The 22449-nt window shown below is 40.7% G+C and overlaps 2 protein-coding genes across 2 annotated transcripts in view; one reads left to right on the forward strand and one right to left on the reverse strand.

Annotated features, from left to right (window-relative positions):
• CDH20 (cadherin 20) overlaps positions 1-22449 on the forward strand; it is a 691588-nt gene that overhangs the window by 236932 nt on the left and 432207 nt on the right. The window lies entirely within an intron of this gene.
• On the reverse strand, positions 5875-14390 carry LOC141144835 (uncharacterized). The gene is made up of 2 exons (XM_073630896.1): positions 13909-14390; positions 5875-8156 (listed from the first exon to the last, which is right to left on the reverse strand). The coding sequence occupies exon 2, from the start codon at positions 7913-7915 to the stop codon at positions 6365-6367; it is 1551 nt and encodes a 516-aa protein (XP_073486997.1). The 5' UTR covers positions 7916-8156; positions 13909-14390; the 3' UTR covers positions 5875-6364.

Below are 22449 nucleotides of genomic sequence, written 5' to 3' on the forward strand. Positions count from 1 at the left end.
CATTGAGAGCATGTTCTCTATTTTTCAGTCGGAAAAAGTTCCGATCTGAAATTCCGATCATCTGTACAAAATTCCTACGCATGCTCGGAAACAATTCAACGCATGCTCAGAAGCATTGAACTTAATTTTCTCGGCTAGTCGTAGTGTTGTATGTCACCGCATTCTTGGTGGTCGAAAGTTCATGGAACTTTTCTGTGACCGTGTGTATGCAAGCCAAGCTTGAGCGGAATTCCGTCGGAAAAACCATCCAACTTTTTTCAGACGGAAAATCCACTTGTGTGTATGGGGCATCAGTCTAGGGATAGTGTGAGTGTAGTGAGGAGGACCATCATTCATCTTTGCATAGTGTGCAGCTAGAGTAGGGACAGCTCAGATAGTTTCACTGTAGTGTAGTGAGACCGTGTCTTTCATACATACATTAGTGTAGAGTAGGGACAGCTCATATAGTTTCAGTGTAGTGTAGTGAGACCGTGTCAGTAATCTTGACATTAGTGTATAACTAGAGTAGGGACAGTTCAGATAGCATCAGTGTAGTGATGGTTGAACACCGTCTATTTGATTGCTTTACTGCCAGTTTAACATCATTTACTTCTGTGTGTTACTGCCAGTTTAACGCCATATAGTTTTGTGTGCGTTACTGCCAGTTTAACGCCATATAGTTCTGTGTGCTTTACTGCCAGTTTAACATCATATCGTTTTGTGTGCGTTACTGCCAGTTTATCGCCATATAGTTTTGCATGCGTTACTGCCAGTTTAATGCCATATAGTTCTGTGTGCGTTACCACCAGTTTAATGCCATATAGTTCTGTGTGCGTTACTACCCGTTTTAACGCCATATAGTTCTGTGTGCATTACTGCCAGTTTAACTCCATATAGTTTTGTGCATTACTGCCAGTTTAACGCCATTCACTTCTGTGTGCGTTACTGCCAGTTTAACGCCATATAGTTCTGCGTGCGTTACTGCCAGTTTAACGCCATATAGTTCTGTGTGTGTTACTGCCAGTTTAACGCCGTATTGTTTTGTGTGCGTTACTGCCAGTTTAATGCCATATCATTTTGTGCGTTATCGCCAGTTTATCTCCATTTACTTCTGTCATTACCTTTCAGCAGCCTCCACTGACAGGGATGATGGTATAGCACAGGGTGTCCCAGGTTCTAGCAGCACATCTGCCAGAAGCACACCACCAGCTGTAGACTGTAGCCGGCAAATTTCTCTGCCCCATCTGCTGCAGAGGAAAAAAAATACAGTCCCTGCCTCCCACATGCCGAGCGTCTGAATGCAAGCTTGTCAAAGCTGTTGGCTCTCCAACTTCTGCCTTTTAGCCTGGTGGATTCCGCCCTCTTCCTTGAATTCACACAATGTGCTGTACCACAATGGCAGGTTCCCAGTCGCTACTACTTTTCACATAAGGCCGTTCCATCTCTCTACCATCATGTGGAAGGGAATGTTCTGGCATCGTTGGGCAAGGCAGTCAGCCATAAAATCCACCTTACTGCTGACACGCGGTTCAGCAAGCATGGGCAGGGATGATATATTTTGTTCACAGCACACTGGGTAAAGCTTCTTGCAACTCGAAAGGATGCAGGACAGGGCTCGGTGCTGCAGCTTGTTGTGCCCCTAAATCTCCATACAGCTGGTGGTAATGATGCCAGACCTGTGAGCTCTACCGCCTCCTCCTCCACCTCTTCCTTCTCCACCACCTCCATGCCCTCCTCTGCAGAATTGTTCTATGAACATCAGGTACCCCCTAAGCATTCAAAGGGCTATTCCCAGAGTCAGGCTAAAAGGTGCCATGCAGTGCTTCAGCTGGTGTGTTTAGGGAACAGGAACCACACTGGAGCAGAGATTCCTGCAGCTCTGCAAGGACAGGCCCAGAGGTGGTTCACACCATGACAGCTGGAGCTAGGAATGGTGGTGTCCAATGATGGCTTAAACCTCCTGTCCGCGCTTAGACAAGGAAAGTTGACACATCTGCCATGCCTGGCACATGTCCTCAATTTGGTGGTGCAGCATTTCCTAAGTACGTACCCAGAGTTGCAAGATGTACTAAAGCAGGCCAGAAAAGTCTGTAGCCATTTCAGGCGGTCATACACAGCCAGTGCTTGGTTGGCTGAAATTCAGTGGGAATTCCACCTGCCCATAAACTGCCTGATTTGTGACATGCCCACCAGGTGGAACTGAACTTTGGGAATGCTGCAGTGGCTATACATGCAGCAGAGGGCTGTCAACGAGTACCTGTGCCAGCATGGCATGAGGATAGGCTCAGGCTGCCTCAGCTTTTTTTCCCAATGTCATGTCCATCTCTCATCTCCCATGCCAATGGCTGATCATTAAGGATGCATGCACTGTATTGTCACCATTTCAGGAGGCCACAAGGTTGGTGAGCAGTGACAGTGCATGCATCAGCGACACAATCCCTGTTGTGTTCCTCCTATAGCAGACTCCTCATGGTATTATGGACAGGGCACTGGAAGCAGAGCAGCAGGAGGAAGAGGAGGACTTCCTTTTATCTCAAGGCCCACTTTATCCAGACACCATAATTCCTATGTCATAGAACACAGAGGAGGAGAGAGGGGAGGAGGATTAGGAGGAGGATTGTGGCACTTTCATAGGCTTTGAAGAAGAGGAAGACATGTGTCAATCTGTAAGCGATGGCTTTCCATCCCCAGGATCCTTGGGAGTAGTACCTGGCTAGGAAGAGGAAGTTCCAGATGCTGTCATCCTGAGTAACCCCGAGGAGTCTGCTTCTCAAGGTAAATTTTTTTTTTTGGCTTTATAAATGCAATTATTGCTGCAGCAGATTCTAGACATAGTAAAGATCTGCCACTTTACAGGTAGACTAAAGGATCCCCCCAGGCACTATTTTGGAAGAAATTTTTCAATTTATGCTTTCACTTTAAAAATCAAAAAAAGCACTGCTCATTTAAAAATGATGTTTTTTACAAACTTGTTTTTTATTAATAGATGTCCCCCAGGGCAAGACCTGGACCCCTATAACCATTGTATGCCCAATTACTTGCATATAAGCCTTCAAAATGGGCACTTTTGATTTTTACCATTTGGGTCCCATTGACTTTAATGGAGTTCGTTATTTGGGTCCGAACTTTTGTGGTGTTCGAAAGTTCTGGTGCGAATCAAACAGGGGTCCGTTCGGCCCATCCCTACTTTTGACACATTTTTGGGATCATTGACATTTATACAGCAATGAGAGCTATGAAAATGCACTGATTACTGTGTAAATGTCACTGGCAGGGAAGGGGTTAACACTAGGGGGCGATCAAGGGGTTAAATGTGTTCCCTAGTTATTGTTTCTAACTGTATGGGGATAGGACTGACTGGGGGAAGAGACATATATCGTTGTTCCTACTTACTAGGAACAAACAATATGTCTCCTCTCCCCTGACAGAACAGGGATTTGTGTGTTTACACACACAAATGCCCGTTCTAGATTTCGTTCCAGCAATCGCGGGTGGCCAGCAGCGATCGCAGTGATAAGTAAACCTGTAAAAAATAAGTAAATTTGTTTTGTTTTGTTTCAGATGGATTTGTAATGTTAAACATGTAATTTAACTACATTTGTTATGTTAGAATGATTTGTTTTTGTAATTTGTTTTGGTTTTGTTTCTTTTTTTGTTTTCAATTTGATTCAAAATTTTTGTTCTTATTCTAATCTAATTTGATTTGAATCGAACATCTGAAAATTGGTTAGATACTGCTTTTTCATAGACTGTTTAAATATTTGTGATTTTATCAGGTAAAAAAAAGTTTTCACAACATGAAAGCCTCTATTATGGGCCCAATAGAATATGTAATATATGTTCATGAAACACCACTAAATTCTTCTATTTGACATCATGGTGGTAACTTTATGGGTTGTATGAAAACTGAATTACTATTACTAACATGAAATTCACATGATCGAATATACTATCTTTTTGTATGCCTTAAAGCGGTAGTAAACCTCTGGGTGTTTTTTTTATCTGTCGCCTAAAAGATAATGTCATAATGTGCTAGTATACACCTCATACTAGCACATTATGTTAAACTTACCTGAAAATTAAGCCTTCTAGCGATGTGCTGTCACCGCTGCAGATGCTCCCATCTTCACCTGGTCTTCCTTCTGGGTTCGTGGACTCCTGCTGTGTGACTGTATGGAACCTCAATGACATCACTTGCAGGCATGTGCTTGGGAGCCGCCGTTTACGGCACAGGACTCTGAAGGAATGGCCTGGGTGGCCGTTCCTTCCGAGCGCATGCGCCGGTGACGTCATCAGCTGCATGTACAGTAAATATCTCTTAAACGGTGCACGTTTAGGATATATTTACAATACTTATAGGTAAGCCTTATTATAGGCTTACCTATAGGTAAAAGTCAGAGATGGGAGTTTTTAACCCCTTTCTGACCATCCGCCGTCTTTTTACTGCTGCACGATCCCATGAGCCAGCGTAGCTATAAAAAGGACGTCAATTTTGTTTGGGTGCAACGTCGCACGACTGCGCAATTGTCAGTTAAAGCGGTGCAGTGCCGAATCGCAAAAAATGGCCCGGTCATTTAGCAGCCAAATCTTGCGGGGCTGAAGTGGTTAAGATGCACATGCATGAAAATTAAGTTGAGTATAGTTATTACAAGCATGTTATGCCTTCACTTGTGCACACCATCCACTGCTGTCAGAATAGGTTTGGGTGGGGAACAAGGAGAATTAAAATGAGTATACTATACGTACAGTATACAATGCTATTTAAGAAGATCTAATGAGTTAAATACTGGCAATGATAATGGATTGGATATGTACCATACAATTGATTCCTATTTTATATTTTGATACATTTTATGCACAGTAGACCTATTCCACTGCATTTAAAGGCAGCTCACCTTCTCATCATCAAGTAAAGTCATCTATAAAAATAAAGGTAGCAGTTTTATTACGTAAGTTAGTGCAAGAGCTAAGATGAGCTTACAAAGTGCCGTAATAGTAACCCTAACCCTTACCTAATCATTTCATTCATTTTTCAGTAGAGATAGATTAGTGGAAGGTTTTATTTCAAGTTGATTAGTATGAATAAGAATAACTTTAAGTTGTATATCATAGCTGGTTCTTGCCATATGCAGATATGTTCCCAGAAAAATTATAATTTTTGGTGATGATACAAAAGCTGAGGAAACCCTGTCAGTTAACATTGTCCCCTCCCCTGTGGCCGAAAAACAAGTTTTTGTTTGAAGGAGTGGGAAATGTTACATTTTGCCCAAATTTGCAAAATATAGTCCATAACTTTGTATGACCCTATCTATGGAATGGTAAATCTACCCTGTAACCGATTTGGCAATCGCTAATGAGGCCTACAAATTACAATATGTGATAATCAGAGGGAAAATTCACTTTTCGAAAAAAATCATAAGATTTTCATATAGTGTGTACACAAATTTCAAGAGCCAATTCAGACCTTACAAAAGAAAATTACTGAAGGAGCAAACCGAATAATTTTTCTCGTAACAGAACTTACGATTTTTGTGTAATGTGTACTGGTTTCATACAATAAAACATCACATGAGAAATATTGCACATTATCGCAAAAACAATTACAACCCAGAAGAAAATTTGGTTCCCCGTCTCCCTCAACAGCAGAACACAATAGCTTTGCGGGAGGGATTCCCCCACCAACACTGACCCGTGGTTGCAGAGAAGAAAATGGCACCATCTATGACCTGCTTAAACCTTTAATAAAAGGATTGAAACAGAAAACAATTGAAGGGTCTAGGTTTTAAAAAGCATATGAAATGAAATGATGCTAGAATTATTCTTTCACCAGAAATATTGACAGTTTGATTTTTGACAGGTTAATCTTCTTTGTATTAATAAGGTTTGTTAGGGGGCTAACGATCTTCTTCTAGGAGCAAGTGAACCTCTTCTTTAGCATATCTGCCTAGAGTGTTCTTTCAAACCCAAATCAGGCCCGGAGACCATTCCAGTGAGAAAATAATGACACAACAGTCAAATGTCTGGAATGTTCTGCTTTTTACTTCCGTAGACAATCACTTATATAATCAAAACGACATCACAAAAAAAGTTCAACCCTTTCATTAATATACAGACATTACGTATACATCAGATGATTAAAAAACACCTAAAAATAATACATTATTTCTTCATACAGAAACTATAAACAAGCAAAAACCTTCATGCGTCATTTCGGGGAAATCATGTTATTTACAAGGATTTGAAACTAACTTTTGATAGATGTCACATATACATATTATTCTAGGATGGATACATATTCTTATAGCTAAAATAAAGGACAGCAAGCTAAAATATCCTTACAATCCCCTCTTTGATCACACATGTATATATATATATATGTATGATCTCACTTCCTTATCATGGCGATATTCTCAGCTTGCTTCTGATGATACATACTGAGATAAGTTTTATTGGGAGATGAGGGATCTGAAATGCGAGTGGCTCTATTAATAAGGCACATAATAAGCTTGTACACAAGATAAAGGAAAAGGAAAAAGAACACGACAATAATTAAAATTATGGCAATATCCCTTATCCAAGAGAATATCCCTCCAAATCCAAAATCAACATTTCCAAAAGGACTCCAGGTCTGGGCTATGTTGCGAGCCTCTTGTTGCAGCTTGGCCACCTCTTTTCTATGCTGAGCTATCACATCATAATAATCTGGTACCTCTATACTGGTATTGTGTACCCAAGTACAACATTCATAATCCTCAGTCATTTCACATAATCCTGTAAGGGCTGAACTCATGCTCTCAATGGCTAAATCATGCAATTCTAGTTGTTTTCTAATAGCCCTATTTTCAACATTAAGTTTAGAAATGTCATCAGAATACTTTTCCATCATCTCATCAATAATTCCTGAATAATTATTTAACCTTTTCATCAAATCTATTCCCCATCCTGTCCAGGAAGGGAACCATGCCCAGGCCATATCCTTCTCAAGGAATAACTCTCTCTTGTTACGATGTTTCAATGGATACCTTGGGTGTATACTAGCTTCAAGTAAATGACTCCCATCACTATCACCTATCACCCCCATTATGGGCACCAGTGAGGCCAGATAACACCAGCCTTGGACCTCTTGTGGAATCCAGGGATAACAAGTCTTTCCACAACAAACATAAGTGTGGTTACCAAACGAGAAGGGCGTATTCACAGCAGTCTCTTGATCTACTGCTGTAACTGCTGCTAAAACCTGAAACAAATACTGTACAGATTTACTACTTTCATCTTCAGAGGCAAGAATCTTTTCAAAATCAGCCCGTACTCTGACCTCATCGTGGTGTGTTTGATATAAAGAACAAAACTTCCCACTAGGGGCATAGCAATTAGAAATGTTCAAAACCGATTGACTACAGATATGAGCATTTCTAGTAGAATTCCCTAAATTAAAACACCAGGTAGGATTATGACTTCTATTGATGATATGAAAGGAAATGGTGTCATTAGTTATTCTGCTGACATTCAGAAGGTCAAGGAGAATCTCTTCTCTCAACAGGGGAGTAATATTTAAAGGTATAGCCATTAGGGGTATCCTAACAGTGCTAGGGTGCAGTTTACTACAGATCCAACATTTTTGAAATCCTGATTTCCGAGCATAAGCATATTTAAATTTTAACAAAAGCATTTTATCAGCAAAATTATCTTCAATGTCTCTCTTATTTCTAACTTGTATCACTGTAATGTTCTTCTGTGTATATGTGTTACCACAAATATTTTTAATCGCACCCAAATCTTCAGGGTGGTAGATACAGTTAATGATGATCCAAATGGGCAGGAACACCATCAGGGTGATCAGGAACAGGAGGCAGAATGCCTTGCCAGAAGTCTGTGGTGGAATAAGCGAGGTCATCTTCTCTGGCCGGACCTGCTTTTCCAGGAACTTCTCCTTCATCTGCTTGGACTTCTGCTTGAGGGCCTCCTGTATTTAAAATCTCCTTCCTGCTCTTGGGGCTTTGGACAACCTTTTTCACTCGGCTGGCATGGATCCAGGATTGGCAATTCTCCACCAGGATAGCTGTTCTGGTCACTGCAATCACCGTAGTAGGAGGTCCAAAAGGATATTCCTGTTTCTTGCTTCTATTCAACTGTTGGACCACCACCGTGTCTCCTACTTTAAAAGTGTGGGTAGGTTCCTGTGAAGAAAAAGGAGAGGTGCGAGCAACATTTCTCTCAACTGTATCCAAAGTTTTAATTAGTTTCCTCACATACTCTGACTGTACTAGATCCAAATCCCCCTGCTCTATCATAAGAGGTGCTCTGGCCCAGGGAGTAGGAAAGGGACGGCCCATCAACACTTCAAAAGGAGAGTAGCCTGTAGTTTTGGAGGGAGTACTTCTTATCTCTGCCAAAACCGCTGGGAGAACCCTCTTCCAATGGACAAAGGTTCCTCCTGTGGCCTTCCTTATTTTATCTTTCACGGTCCTATTTACCCTTTCCACTATCCCTGAACTTTGGGGATGATATGGAATGTGAAACTTCCATTCTATTTGGAGTGCATGTACCAAGTCCTGACATACTTTTGAGGTGAATGCAGGACCTCTGTCTGAGTTTATCTGAAGTGGACATCCCCATCGAGGAATAATTTCCTGTGTGAGAATTTTCACTACTGTTTGTGGGTCTTCCTTTGTAGTTACAAAAATTTCAACCCATCTCGAAAACATGTCCAAGACCACCAAAAAATATTCCTGTCTTTTCCCTAACTTGGGCATGTGTGTGAAATCAACTTGTAGGTGGGTGAAAGGTGTACTGGGATATATCAAATGTTCGTGTTTCGCTTTGTTTGGGTTATTTGGGTTGTTCCTAATGCAAGTAATGCACCTGGACACGTAATCCCTTGTCAACAAAGGGAGATCTGAAATGTAAAAATCCTTGCCTAGTAACTCACAAGTTGCCTTCCAGCCTCTGTGACCTATTCCATGATACTGGGCAATAAAAAGTGACGCACTTGCCATTGGAATACATACCTTCCCCTCTTTGCACAAAAGTCCTGTTTTTGGATCTATTTGTGCACCTACTTTTTCCCAATCTCTCATGTCGGCCTCTGAGGCATAATCTTGTAGGTCAGACAGTACATGGTCAAAACAAGATAGTTCAGGCTGTAACATTGGCATTTAGATTTGAGCTGGTTGAGAGATAGCTGCTTTTCTGGCTGCTGAATCAGCTAGAGCATTTCCTCGAGCTACTTCTGTTTGTTGGCCTGTATGTGCTCTGCAATGTATTATGGCAAGAGTTCTGGGCAACTGAATAGCTTTTAACAATGACTCTACTAGAGAGGAATGAGAGATGCTTTTTCCATCAGCTGCAATAAAGCCACGCCTACTCCATATGACGCCGAAATCATATACCACGCCATACCCATATTTGGAGTCAGTGTAAATGTTCACATCTTGACCCTCAAACATTTGGCATGCCCTGGTGAGAGCAATCAATTCCGCAGCTTGGGCTGATTGATATGGGATAGGTTTGGCCTCAAGTATAACATCTGGAAGTTGCACAACCGCATATCCTGCATGATATGTGTAATCATTTGGCCTAGAACAAGATCCATCCACATACACATTTTGCACATTTGGCAAAGCAGTAGGGGACAAGTCAGGTCTGGGAGATGTGTCTTGGTGGATGAGGTTGGTGCAGTCATGTTGTGGCACCACTTCATCCTGCTCTCCTTTTAATCCTAGCAGTGCATTTAAAATTGGAGCTGGGCCTGCATTAGGGGAAGCATATTTGATATGCAGTTTTGGATTTGACAACAGTATCACCTCATAGCCGCTCAACCTTTGGGCGGACATATGTTGCGTATGTATATTTCTCAGTAATGTGGACACATTATGAGTAGTATACTAAGTAGTATCATGGCCCAAATTGAAAGTTGCAGCCATGTCAACCAACATAGCACAAGACGCTAAAGCTCTGAAACATGCGGGCATGCCCTGAACTGGTACTGGTACCACCTTTGAAAAAAAAGCAACAGGGTGAAGCTTGCTTCCATGCTCCTGAGCGAGGACACCTGCCATCGTTGTACAATTTTCCCTGGCATACAAATAAAACATCACATTATATTTAGGAAGGCCGAGTCCTGGAGCTGTTACCATAGCATTTTTCAAATACACAAAAGCATTACACATTTCATCTGTCCATTTAACACAGTCTGGCATATCTGAACCTGTGGCCTGTCTCAGGAGATTGTCATAGTAAGAGCAGTCAGGTATCCATTGGCGGCAGTAACCAATCATACCTAGGAAGGTGAGCATGTCCTTCCTGTTGAGTGGGCGGGGCAGACCCATCAGAGCCGTAACTCTTTTATGACTGACTCTTCTTTCTCCTTTTGTGAGAACAAACCCTAGATATTCAACTGTTTTCTGACACCATTGCAACTTTTTCTTTGACACTTTATGACCACTTTCAAAAAGACATTTCAAAAGATTTCTCCCATCCTCCAGGGCGGCCTCCCTTGTCAAGCTGCAGAGTAGCAGATCATCCGCATACTGCAGCAAGACTGAACCATGTTCAGGTGTCCAAGCTCTAAGAGTGGTTTGGAGGACAATAGAATAGACAACAGGTGAGTCTATATAGCCCTGGGGCAATCTGCACCAGGTCAGCGTCCGATTTTTAAATCGGAAGGCAAGAGTGGCTGTGTTTCCTTGTCCACAGGAATTGAAAAAAACGCATTTGAGAGGTCAATTACAGAAAAATACTCAGCATCGGATGGTATGGAGGTGAGTAATGATGGCACATCAGGCACTATTGGGGCAATTGGTACCACTAAGTTGTTTATGGTTCTAAGGTCCTGTACAAACCTGTAACTGCCATCCGGCTTTTTAACAGGATTGATAGGAGTGTTATAAGGAGAAATGATTTCTCTCAAAATACCTTTCTTCAAGAAATCTTCCACAATGGGCTCTATACCCTCTTCTTTTTCTCTGGATATGGGGTACTGTTTATGATACACAGGTAAAGCTCCTGGTTTCAAAGTGGCTTTATAGGGCGTACAGGAAATGAACCCTACATCAAGAGGATTCACTGCCCATACTCCCTCCTCACTCAATTTGACATCTTCCTCTTCTGGGTGTGAGAGCGATGTAAAAAGGTGAACCCTGTCAGATTTTACATATAATCCTCCTTTTGCAGTAATTTTCATTGTAATGCCCAATTTTCCCAGCAAGTCCCTACCTAAGAGACTCACGGGACAACCAGGAATAATTCTAAAGCAATGTTGCAGATTACAATCAGCACCACTACGGGTGCTTAGTGAAAGCGGGGGTGTTTTAAAAGTTTTGGTGAGTATCCCATTTATTCCCATTGAAGGCTCAGCATCCACAATCTCTCCCCTATAAAAATCCTTGCTAATGGTACTGCATGTCGCTCCTGAATCAGGCACAAATGGTACCTCATGCCCGTCTACAAGCAATGAAATTATAGGCTGTTCATGATAAGAATGAGAGACAAGTGGAAATGCCAGGATACTACCTTCCGGGCAGCTTCATTGTGACTGCTGTTGTTTCCAAGAAATGGGGTACTTAACACCATGCTGCTGCTGTACTGGGGGTGGTGCCTGAGGGGGAGTAGGTGCAGCCGGTGGCCCTGAATTTGTACACTCTCGGTCATACCAGGGGCATTGAGCTTTCCAATGTCCGGGTCCCCACAATTAAAACACCCTGGTTTAGGTTGTCTCTGCTGGAAGTCCCCTCTTTGTGGCTGTCCTCTTCCCCTATATCCACCTCTATAACCCCCTCTATCCTGTCCCCTTTTCTTATAAAAGTTTCCCCTTTGATTTCCTGGGAAATTATCCTGGTAATGTATCGGTGCTGGTGTCTGCTTGGGAATGTCAAAACACCCCGCTGCGTCTTTTTCAGTCAATTTTTTTGAAAGTCAGTCATACTGCTTGTCGCCCAATCTGAAATCTGCTGTCTCACAACAAGGGCATATTTAGGGGCCAGGTTGCTAAGATAAGTCTGTATTAAAAGACTGTGCATTCCATCCTGAGTATTGAGTCCAGCATCTTGAGTCCAGACCTCCTGAAATCTTTTCCAAAATTCCAAAACTGACTCTGATGATTTCTGTTTGCAAGCTACTGCAGTAGGGAGTGACGACTTGTTTATGAAAACTCTCTTCATTTCCTTCTCTAGCTCTTCCCACATAAGGTTCCTTCCTTCAACAGTGTTTAGTGAATAAGCCTCTGCTTTGGTAGTGGGTGCCTCTAGGACATCTATGGTGGGCACTTTAGTCCAATCCCATGGGGAGGTAGTTCCCACCAAACTATCTATAATAATCCTTATATCTTCCTGTGTATAATTTCTACCCTTACAAGCTTTCTTTAAATAAGCTATTGCCCCCAAAGCTGATGTGGAAGGTTTGGGGCAATGTTTGACAATACGATTGATATCTTCAATATCGATACATTTTATCACCATTACGTCACCGACAGTCAGAAAAGGAAAGCTTTGCATTGCTAGCTGCGTAGCTACTTCCTCTTTCTTTCTGTCAGCTGTTTGTTTTGAAACTGCGTGTTGTGCGATCTCACCCTCTGCAGCTTGTTTTAATTTCTGAGTTGTACTCCTGATCTGAGCCGGATCCTCCCTAAAAGGTCCACGGGGCATCTTTATTTTATGTTCCCCCGCAGATGTCTTTTCAGATAACTCCTCATCCATTGTGGAGGAGGCAGCACCCATCGGCTGTTGCATTTGTGAAACTACAGGCAGTGGCTGATCTGATAGGACAGCAACCTGTGACTCTGGTAAGACCACAGGCAGTGCCTGACCCACCACTGCACCTTGCTGTGGAACGGATACAGAGGAAACAGATGCCTCTGCAGGTGACACTCTATTCTCAAATGGACGAACTGCTGCAATTGCAGCCAAAAACTCAATGTCCTCTTTTGAGAACGAGGGGTATATCTGTTTTGGTGCTCCCTTATTTGGCTGCAGTATATAAGGTGGAGGTGACGGAACAACTGGGGGATCAACTGAGGGAGCTACTGGGAGAGCTGATACACATGGAACTAAGGACGGGAAACCTAATTTAAGTCTCTTCTCACAAGCATGTAACCCCGGAGCTTCCTTGTCCCTTGGATTTGGACTCTTTCTTATTTTCTTATCCGCTCTCTCATACCAGTAGGGGGCATACAATAACCAATTTTCCCCACCTTTCCTCATATATTCCTTATCCCATTGGGGGTCTCCCGTATAATATGGGAAAGCTTCCCTATCCCCTAAACAAAGTCCCTTGACCATGTCCATATGAAAAATGTCATTCTGACCCTGTCGGGGAAACGGGTCACTACTCCTCATGCCTTCAGTCCATCCCGCCAGATTATCTACCCAAGGGTTAATATACACATAATCAGTTCCACATATTCTGGCTACATAATATTTACACGTCTCTCCTACATCTGGAAGGGGAATCTTCTTCCCTGATGATTGACCCATAACAATACAGTGGTGAACGCCACCTCACCTCGCAGCGTCCGACAAAATCCACACAATACACGTACAGATTATCTTATCTTACTTTATATATATAAAAAATCTAAGCGATTAGCGATAGATAAGGTAAGCAAAGAGGTTTGGGTTTTTCCGGGACACTCTATCAGATATCTTTATAAATCTTCTTACAGTACTGTATTATATTACTTTGGGTTTCTCAGAACCCCTTGGACTAACTCAGAGTCCTTTGGACTAACTCAGAGTCCTTTCTTTTTAGAACTATCTCAGAGTTCCTTTGGACTACTCAGAGCCCTTTCTTCCGTTCCCCGAACGGACTTCTGCGAGATTCATACATTTACATAAATGTTTTTAACACTATACCTTCTGTTAACCCCATATAAGAAAACGGTCTTTTAAACTAAAGTCACGGTGAAAGAAATAATAATAATTAAATCAGACTCACCGGACTTTAGAAACTTGGATGATGATCTTGGATGATGATCATCTCATGAACAATGACCGTCCCACACGCTGCCACCAAAACTCTGTTAGGGGGCTAACGATCTTCTTCTAGGAGCAAGTGAACCTCTTCTTTAGCATATCTGCCTAGAGTGTTCTTTCAAACCCAAATCAGGCCCGGAGACCATTCCAGTGAGAAAATAATGACACAACAGTCAAATGTCTGGAATGTTCTGCTTTTTACTTCCGTAGACAATCACTTATATAATCAAAACGACATCACAAAAAAAGTTCAACCCTTTCATTAATATACAGACATTACGTATACATCAGATGATTAAAAAACACCTAAAAATAATACATTATTTCTTCATACAGAAACTATAAACAAGCAAAAACCTTCATGCGTCATTTCGGGGAAATCATGTTATTTACAAGGATTTGAAACTAACTTTTGATAGATGTCACATATACATATTATTCTAGGATGGATACATATTCTTATAGCTAAAATAAAGGACAGCAAGCTAAAATATCCTTACAAGGTTTATTCAGAATATGTGACGTGTTCAGAGTTATATCTGACTTCAACATGTTGCTGTCTTTATATACAGAACTGTGCAAATGTTTAAGGCAGGTGTGAAGAAATAATGTAAAGTAAGAATGCTTTCAAAAATATATATTATATAGTACTTGTTTATTTTTATCAATTTAAAAAGTGCAGAATGAGCGGACAGAAAAAAATTAAGTCATTATTTGAATACCCTTTGGCTTCAAAACAGCATCAATTCTTTTAGGTACACTTGCACACAGTTTTTGAAGGAAATCAGCAATAGTTAGCAACATGTTTACATTTTAAATTTGTTTACAAATTCAAATTATTTTCAAATTCAAATTAATTTTGATTTCAAATTCAATTTGAATTTAAACAAAATTTTGTTTAGTTATTATTTATTTCAGATTTGTTTAAATTTGTTCCTTTTGGGGTTTGGAAATTCAGATACATCTAAATTTACGAATATCGAAAAATTCTTCCTGAATTTCAATTCCGAACTAAATGTCTGCTGATAAGTGTATTCTGATGGCAGGAAAGCCCCCCTGTTGTCATAATACAATAGCAGGGATCATTTCCTTATCCATGTCAAATGTGTGGATAGGGGAATCTGGTCAGTTTTTTTCATTCAACCTGCTGGTTGAACAAAAACAAATGATCCATCTATGGGCTGCCTAGGAACCTGAGTTTGCTCACAAATTCCTATATAAAAAGTGGACTGCGATGATAGCAGTCTCTTCCTGTCCCTGCACCAATAATTTCCAGCTTATGAAACAACAATATAAGTGCCAGCAGCCTGGGAATGATCATTACTGTGGGAGGTTATCCTCACACTTAATTTTTTAAAAATACAAGCTATAGCTGCCACCACGTGTTTTATTGAAAACATGCATTGTTCACAGTATCTGATATAGCTATTTTGACCTTTATGAAATGGCTACACCAGACAGGAATAAAACAGAGTTTTAAAATCCTGTAGCTTTCTTCAAAGAAGCCATAGGCTATTTAAATCTTGTTTTAAAGCATTCAGAGAATCAGGTTAACAATTTTTAAATATCGTTTAATGAAAAGCAAAAAGAGTGCAAGAAAATATTTACAGAAAAGATACAATAAAATAGACAGCAACAGCAAAATTGCTTAGTTTAAATGTGTAAAAGTATTTTTTTTTATATAAATAACATTTAACATGTGTGAAAGTAACAAAGTTCAATTGGTCATTGATTCTAGCAGAGTAACATCTACTGTCCAATCTGATGTATTGAGGTCATAATGAATCATAGCAAGAAAGTTTAGATCTGTCAGCTGTTAATTGCAGCATCTTTTCTAGGACCACCCAGAGATTATCACTGAGCCAGACCCAATCAAGAGAGATGAGGCGTATGCGGTAGGAGTTATGAAAGATTTAGAATAAATCAGCGTATCCACCACCCTCTCTGTGATGCAAATACTTCAAATTATACAATATTAGACCATCCAATTGTGCTGCACCGAATACAAATTCTTCAAATTAACTCCCCCATCTTTAGGACACAGCAAGAGGCTTATAAGAGAAATATGACTCTCAAATTATAGAAAAGTCATTTATAGCCTGATGTAAAAACAACTGCTAAAGGGCAAGACACAGGCTTCCATAAAGTAGATGAATAACCAGGAGGATACATCAATATCCACATTCCCCTTCGTTCAGCATCCCATGTATAACATGTTAGAAAAAAAATGAAAAAAATAAACAAACAAATGTTCCATTTAGTATAAAATCAAATTCACTGATTTAATAAATAAAACAATTGCACTTACATAAGCAAACAGTATATAAAACTCTCTCAAGCAACCAGATCACGCTTCCAGGGACACTTCTGGGTATGAATTTGATTGACAGTAGCAGACATCACTGGCTCCCAATCAATCTGCCCTGTGAAGAGGAAGAGAAAAGAGAGAGTTGCTGCGCTTGAGCAGAGCGCTGGATCAAGAATGGGCTCAAACAAGTATAAGGGGTGCTGGGGGGATCCTGGACACAGAAGGTTTTTTAACTTAATGCCGAGAATGCATTAAGGTAAAAAAAAAATGTAAGATTTTCGAACCACTTTAAGGGCTATTGGTAGGAGATAAGTCTAGGAAATCAAAAAGCTTTATTTAATACAATCAAGCATCATATGTATATTATTACTATATCTTGAGCAAGGATCGGTATTAAAATGAGCACAAAAAAGATGCCTGCAGCTGTAAGAAAAAGATAGGACATATATTTGAGGCATATGATTACATATTTGAGATTACATTTGCCTGAAGTTTTATTTTAAGTGTGCAGATTTGTGGGGGGCATGGGCGGCAGCACATCTACAGAACACCCCTAGCACCGCCCGATCCTGACAGAGATTTAACTGCCATCCTGGCTTACCTCTTGCTTTGGTCCAGAGTCCAGATGAGCCACCTGACTTTTAAATCCTCAGGAGAGAGCTCGTTCAAGCATTCCCAGGAAGCTCTGAAGATGGTACCAGGTCTTCTGCCTTGTGTCCTCTTCCATCTAGAAACAAGCAGAAGAAGTCACCACCGGTGAATCTCACATCCCTGAACTGCCGTGTTCTTCCACTAACCCTGGACCTCCTACCACTATCAGAGAATATTTTGCTGATTTTCCAGTGGCTCCCCTGCTGTGTCAATTGGCCAATTCTCCATCTGCAGAGGGAGCAGAGCCCTGGGAGGAAGATGGTGGCTGGGATAGAGATTGACATACTGTGGGTTCCTCTCCAGCTGCCCTAACTGTATCTGATGTGGCAGACCAGGATTCAGAGTCAGAGCACACCCTGAAATATAATACGGAGGCTATACATTCTTGTCAGGCTGCTTTAACAATGCAAATTGAGACTGTCTGGCTGGACCTCTCTATAGTGTAGCATGACATGCAAAAAATCCACTCTAGGATATCTAATGCTGAACAAAGAATCAGTGACATTGAGGACATAGTACATCCTCTGTCCACTAATTTTAGGTCCCAGCAAATTGAATTGAATGAACACTTTGCAAAGTTGGGGGACTTGGAGAACCGCCTCTGATGAAGCAATCTGCAGTTTATATGGTTCCCGAAAGGGAGCACAAGGTAAAGACCCAGAAATGTTTCTGAAAAACTGGCTGAATTCGTTGGTCAGTATGGAGACTCTGTCCTCCTTGTTTGTGACTGAACGGGTACATAGGTTTACCATGTGCCCACCGCCCTCGGGGACCCCTCCAAGACTATTATTGGTGAAAGGGCTTCACTTCAGAGATAAAGAACATTTTCTGAGGGCTGCTCTCAATCTCCCTGAAATTAAGTTTGATGGTAACTGGATCTCCATTTTTCCCAATCTCTCAGCCGCCACTCATAAACAGAGAGCCACCTTCATGATGGTCAAATGTCATCTCAGGAATAAACTACTTAGCTACAGCATGCTATACCCAGCCAAGTTATGAGTCATCAGTAAAGCTCAATTCTTTCTATCCCCTACTGAAGCCTCTGACTGGTTTGACAGCCTGAGATGACCCCACACATTTTACTGATTATTTTTCTCAATAACTGTCTACACTTTCTATAATGATGACTTTATTATGCTGTGTTTTGTGGCTGTTTTAGGAGATGGAAGAACTCTGCCACAAACTTGGAGTTGTCCAGTTCAGGAACTTTGTTGTGACTGCCATTCTTCACCTGTGGGGCCACCATCATACAGCCTGTGTCAGGGGTACAGGAGGAGGGCCATTGCGTTGGACATTGGCCATACATCCTGTAATGGTGCTTCTGTTGCTCATTCAGAACTTGCCTCACATCAAACTTCCTGATGTTTATTATTATTTTTTTTTACTGCTACCAGTTTATGCATGGGGATTCTTCCCCTTGTTCAGCCATGTCACTTGTTGATGTTACTGTTGCAAGGTCAAGGCTCATTGTAATTTGGGGCAGTGGGCTGAAGGGGGGAATGGGATGTTCTTTTTTCTTTTTTTCTTTTTTCTTTTCATGTTCACCTACAATAAGTGTTTGACTTGATTTTCCATGTCCATCACTTAGGGTATTTACTAAGGCTTCTGATATTTTTGTCTTATTTGCCACTGTTTGAATAAGGCACTGCCCCGCTATCTTCTTTTTGAGCCAAAATCCTTTTTAAACCATCACTCTTCCTTACTCAGTCATGAATCTTAAATTGCTTGATCACTTCAAGCGTATGAAAGCTCACATTCTTCTACTTATTTGACTGGTTTTAGGGTGTTGGCCTTAAAAAGGCCCCAGATCACTTATGCCTTCCATGCTATCTATTCTACGTATTCCAGAGGTGTCTATCCTGATTCTCAAATCTCGCCCAGTACAAATCATGAAAGTCAATACAGATTCACAAGGATATTATGTAGCCCTGATATTGTGACATGTATATACTGTATACTATATTTATATGAATATTTATATTCCTTTACCATTTAATGCTTAAAGGCAATCTGACTCTATGGCACATATCCTCCCTATGGTCCAGGGGGCTTTTATTTTAGGGGGAGAGTTTAATGCAGTGATGAACCCTTCTATAGAAAGATGACATGGTTCTAGATATCAGCCTCCCTTTTTGAAGGAGAGAGTATTATTTGATAGAGACATGGTGCAGAGACAATTCTTGTTAATCGGATTCTCACAAATCCCTTTCCAGACTTGTTATGTTTTTTACATCTCAAGACTTTTTTTTACATCTCAAGACTTATTAAATAAAACCACTATTGTGACCTATTTACAGAGTGCAATCTCCAATCATTTGCCTGTGGAGCTTGTATTTGTATCCAGACATAGGGATGCTTCCATCTGGTGCATGAGTCTGTATTGGCTCATGGAGCCCATGGTCCTTTATACATGTGTAGATGCTATATCACATTATTGGCTTGAAAATTCCCAGGGTGTCTCGAACCTAGTTAGCTGGGATACCTTTAAGGTGGTGATGTGAGTTGCTTATATGACTAGAGTCACGGCTCTCATAAAAGCTAATGGGAACAGATAGCCACTGTAGCTGACAAAACTTGAGAGGCTGAAACTCTATATATATCAGACTCCACCCCTCTTCATTATCAATTAAAGTGCCTTGAAAAATGTTCACACCCCTTGAAATTTTCCACATTTTGTCATGTTATCACTAAAAACGTAAATGTATTTTATTGGGATTTTATGTGATAGACCAACACAAAGTGGCCCATAATTGTGAAGTGGAAAGAAAATGATAAATGGTTTTCAATTTTTTTTACAAATAAATATCTGAAAAGTGTGTCGTACATTTGTATTCAGCCCCCCTGTGTCAATACCACCTTTCACTGCAATTACAGCTGAAAGTCTTTTTGGGTATTTTTGCCCATTCTTCTTTGAAAAATAGCTCATGCTCTGTCAGATTGGATAGAGAGCATTTTTGAACAGCAATTTCCAAGTCTTGCCACAGATTCTCAATTGGATTTAGGTCTGGACTTTGACTTGGCCATACTAACACATGAATATGCTTTGATCTAAACCATTCCATTGTAGCTCTGCCTGTACGTTTAGGGTCATTGCCCTGCTGGAAGGTGAACCTCCACCCTAGTCTCAAGACTTTTGCAGACTCTAACAGGTTTTCTTCTAAGATTGCCCTGTATTTGGCTCCATCCATCTTCCCATCAACTCTGACCAGCTTCCCTGTCCCTGCTGAAGTAAAACATCCTCACAACATGATGCTGCCACTACCATGTTTCATGGTGGGTACAGTGTGTTTAGGGTGATGTGCAGTGCTCGTTTTCCGCCACACATAACATTTTTTCTTTTAAACCAAAAAGTCCAATTTTGGTCTCATCTGACCAGTGCATCTATTTCCTCATGTTTGCTGTGTCCCCCACATGGCTTCTCGCAAACTGCAAACAGCACGTCTTATGGCTTTCTTTCAACAATTACTATTTTCTTGCCACTTTTCCATAAAGGCCAGATTTGTGGAGGGCATGACTAATAATTGTCCTGGCAACAAATTCTCCCATCTGAGCTGTGGATCGCTGCAGCTCCTTCAGTGTTACCATGGGCCTCTTGGCTGCTTCTATGAATAATGCTCTCCTTGCCCGGCCTGTCAGTTTAGGTGGACGGCCATGTCTTGGTAAGTTTGCAGTTGTACCATACTCTTTCCATTTTCGGATGATGGATTTTTGAGTGCTCTGTGAGATGTTCAAAGCTTGCGATATTTTTTTATAACCTAACCCTTCTTTAAACTTCTCCACAACCTTATCCCTGACCTGCCTGGAGTGTTCCTTGGCCTTCATGATGCTGTTTGTTTACTAAGGTTCTCTAACAAACCTCTGAAGCAGCCCTGTTTTTTGAAGAAGCACTGACTAATTTAATTTAAAGAAGATCTTTTCAATCAACTGATAGTACAGACATGTTAAGAATCTCATTAAAAAAATATGGATATTGTTTATCCTTAGTGTCAGAGTCTCTCAATTCATCTCACCTAACGAACCACTATGGTTTAACCCTATTTTTTCTCATTTTTTCAATTTGCCTGATGCATATCTCGGGGCCTTAAAAATTCTGAAATATGTGCATCAGCTATATGATGGTGGATGTTTTAAATCCTTCTCTCAGTTGCAATGATAGCTGAATATCCCAAATTCATGGCATTTCAGGTACCTCCAATTAAAACATGCTGCCACAGCTCAACTAGGGCTCAGGGAGATATTGTAACTATGTAGTGGAAAAGACCCTGTTACACCCTTAACATTATAGGCTAATTTCCTCCTTCTATAACATTCTAGTACAGGGCAAATCTACAAGCTTGCAAACTTTAAAGGCCTGCTGGTTGACCAATATCCCAGAACTTTCAGATTAAATTGGGAAGAGATTATTCACACTTACACTTACTACTACTTTTTCTGCCAGAGATAGACTAATCCAATTATGTATATTTCATAGGATTTACTATATGCCACTTCAGCTTTATCAGATGCGTAAGAGAGAGAACCCAGAGTGTCACACATGTCATTTCCAGAGATCTACTTCATATGCTTTGGAACTGTGACAAAATTAGACCATTACCAGTAACCATTACTGATTTGTCCTCCAGGCTGGAGGAAAACCAACAGAAAACGGCAGCAACAGACAGACAGTGAGTGGGAGCACAAACTTACATTGCCGGAGAATGGCACACAGGGATAAAGTCTGCCATGATGTGCAAGAATGTTGAGCAGAAGAGTACACTGCCACCTTTAGGCTGCAGTGCCATCTGTATGCTGAAGGCTTCAGCCTGCATGTAAATATAGCTAACATAGTATTCACATTATTGGTAACCACTAAATATCAATGAGGACTTTTATTTACAAGGAAACACATGCAACTGTTTTAAAGACCTAAAAAAATTGATGCTCTTCTAAATGTCCTGTTTTACTTTAGTAGATATGATCTACTTGAGTATTTCACTTACAGTCTTTTAAGGCTATCCCTGCCTGTTTAAGCAAGCATGATGGACAGAGAGGGCTTTAAGAGGAAAAGTTTTTTTTTTATATTAAATGTAAAAAATGCTGAACTGCAAATAGTGTAAAAAAATAAATAAAAGCAAAAATACATGGTAGTGGAGGGTGGGAAAATGGCTGGTTCTTCACAAGTGTTTTGCTCTCAGCACTATCAACGCTCAGGTTTCTGCCCTTTCTATCTTGTTTAAAAGACCTTTGGCCACTCGTCCTTTTTTAAGACCTAGTCTGTATCACAGAGCAGTAGTAAAGCAGATCTGTTATCATGTGGTCTCTCCCTTCTTGCTACGGCATGCTTTGTTTCAGGACTAGAAGGTATGGGTGTCTCCAGAACTTTCCTGATGGTTTATTTAACATCTGCACCTACATGTCATATATATCTGAGGTTGTTGCATATGTTTACCAGTATATTGTATGTTTTATTTTGTGGTCCTTTAAACAGTTATAACTATTTAAACAACTTTCACGGAAACAGGTATAGCATATTATATCACATTATGCATTTAAAGCTTCCTAAAA

The sequence above is a fragment of the Aquarana catesbeiana genome, linkage group LG05, assembly GCF_042186555.1.
Source record: "Aquarana catesbeiana isolate 2022-GZ linkage group LG05, ASM4218655v1, whole genome shotgun sequence".
Classification (NCBI taxonomy): domain Eukaryota; kingdom Metazoa; phylum Chordata; class Amphibia; order Anura; family Ranidae; genus Aquarana; species Aquarana catesbeiana.

Bases quoted from the DNA above. Each gene is read 5' to 3' on its own strand.
- LOC141144835 (XM_073630896.1), bottom strand. From the start codon at position 7,915: ATGAAGGAGAAGTTCCTGGAAAAGCAGGTCCGGCCAGAGAAGATGACC.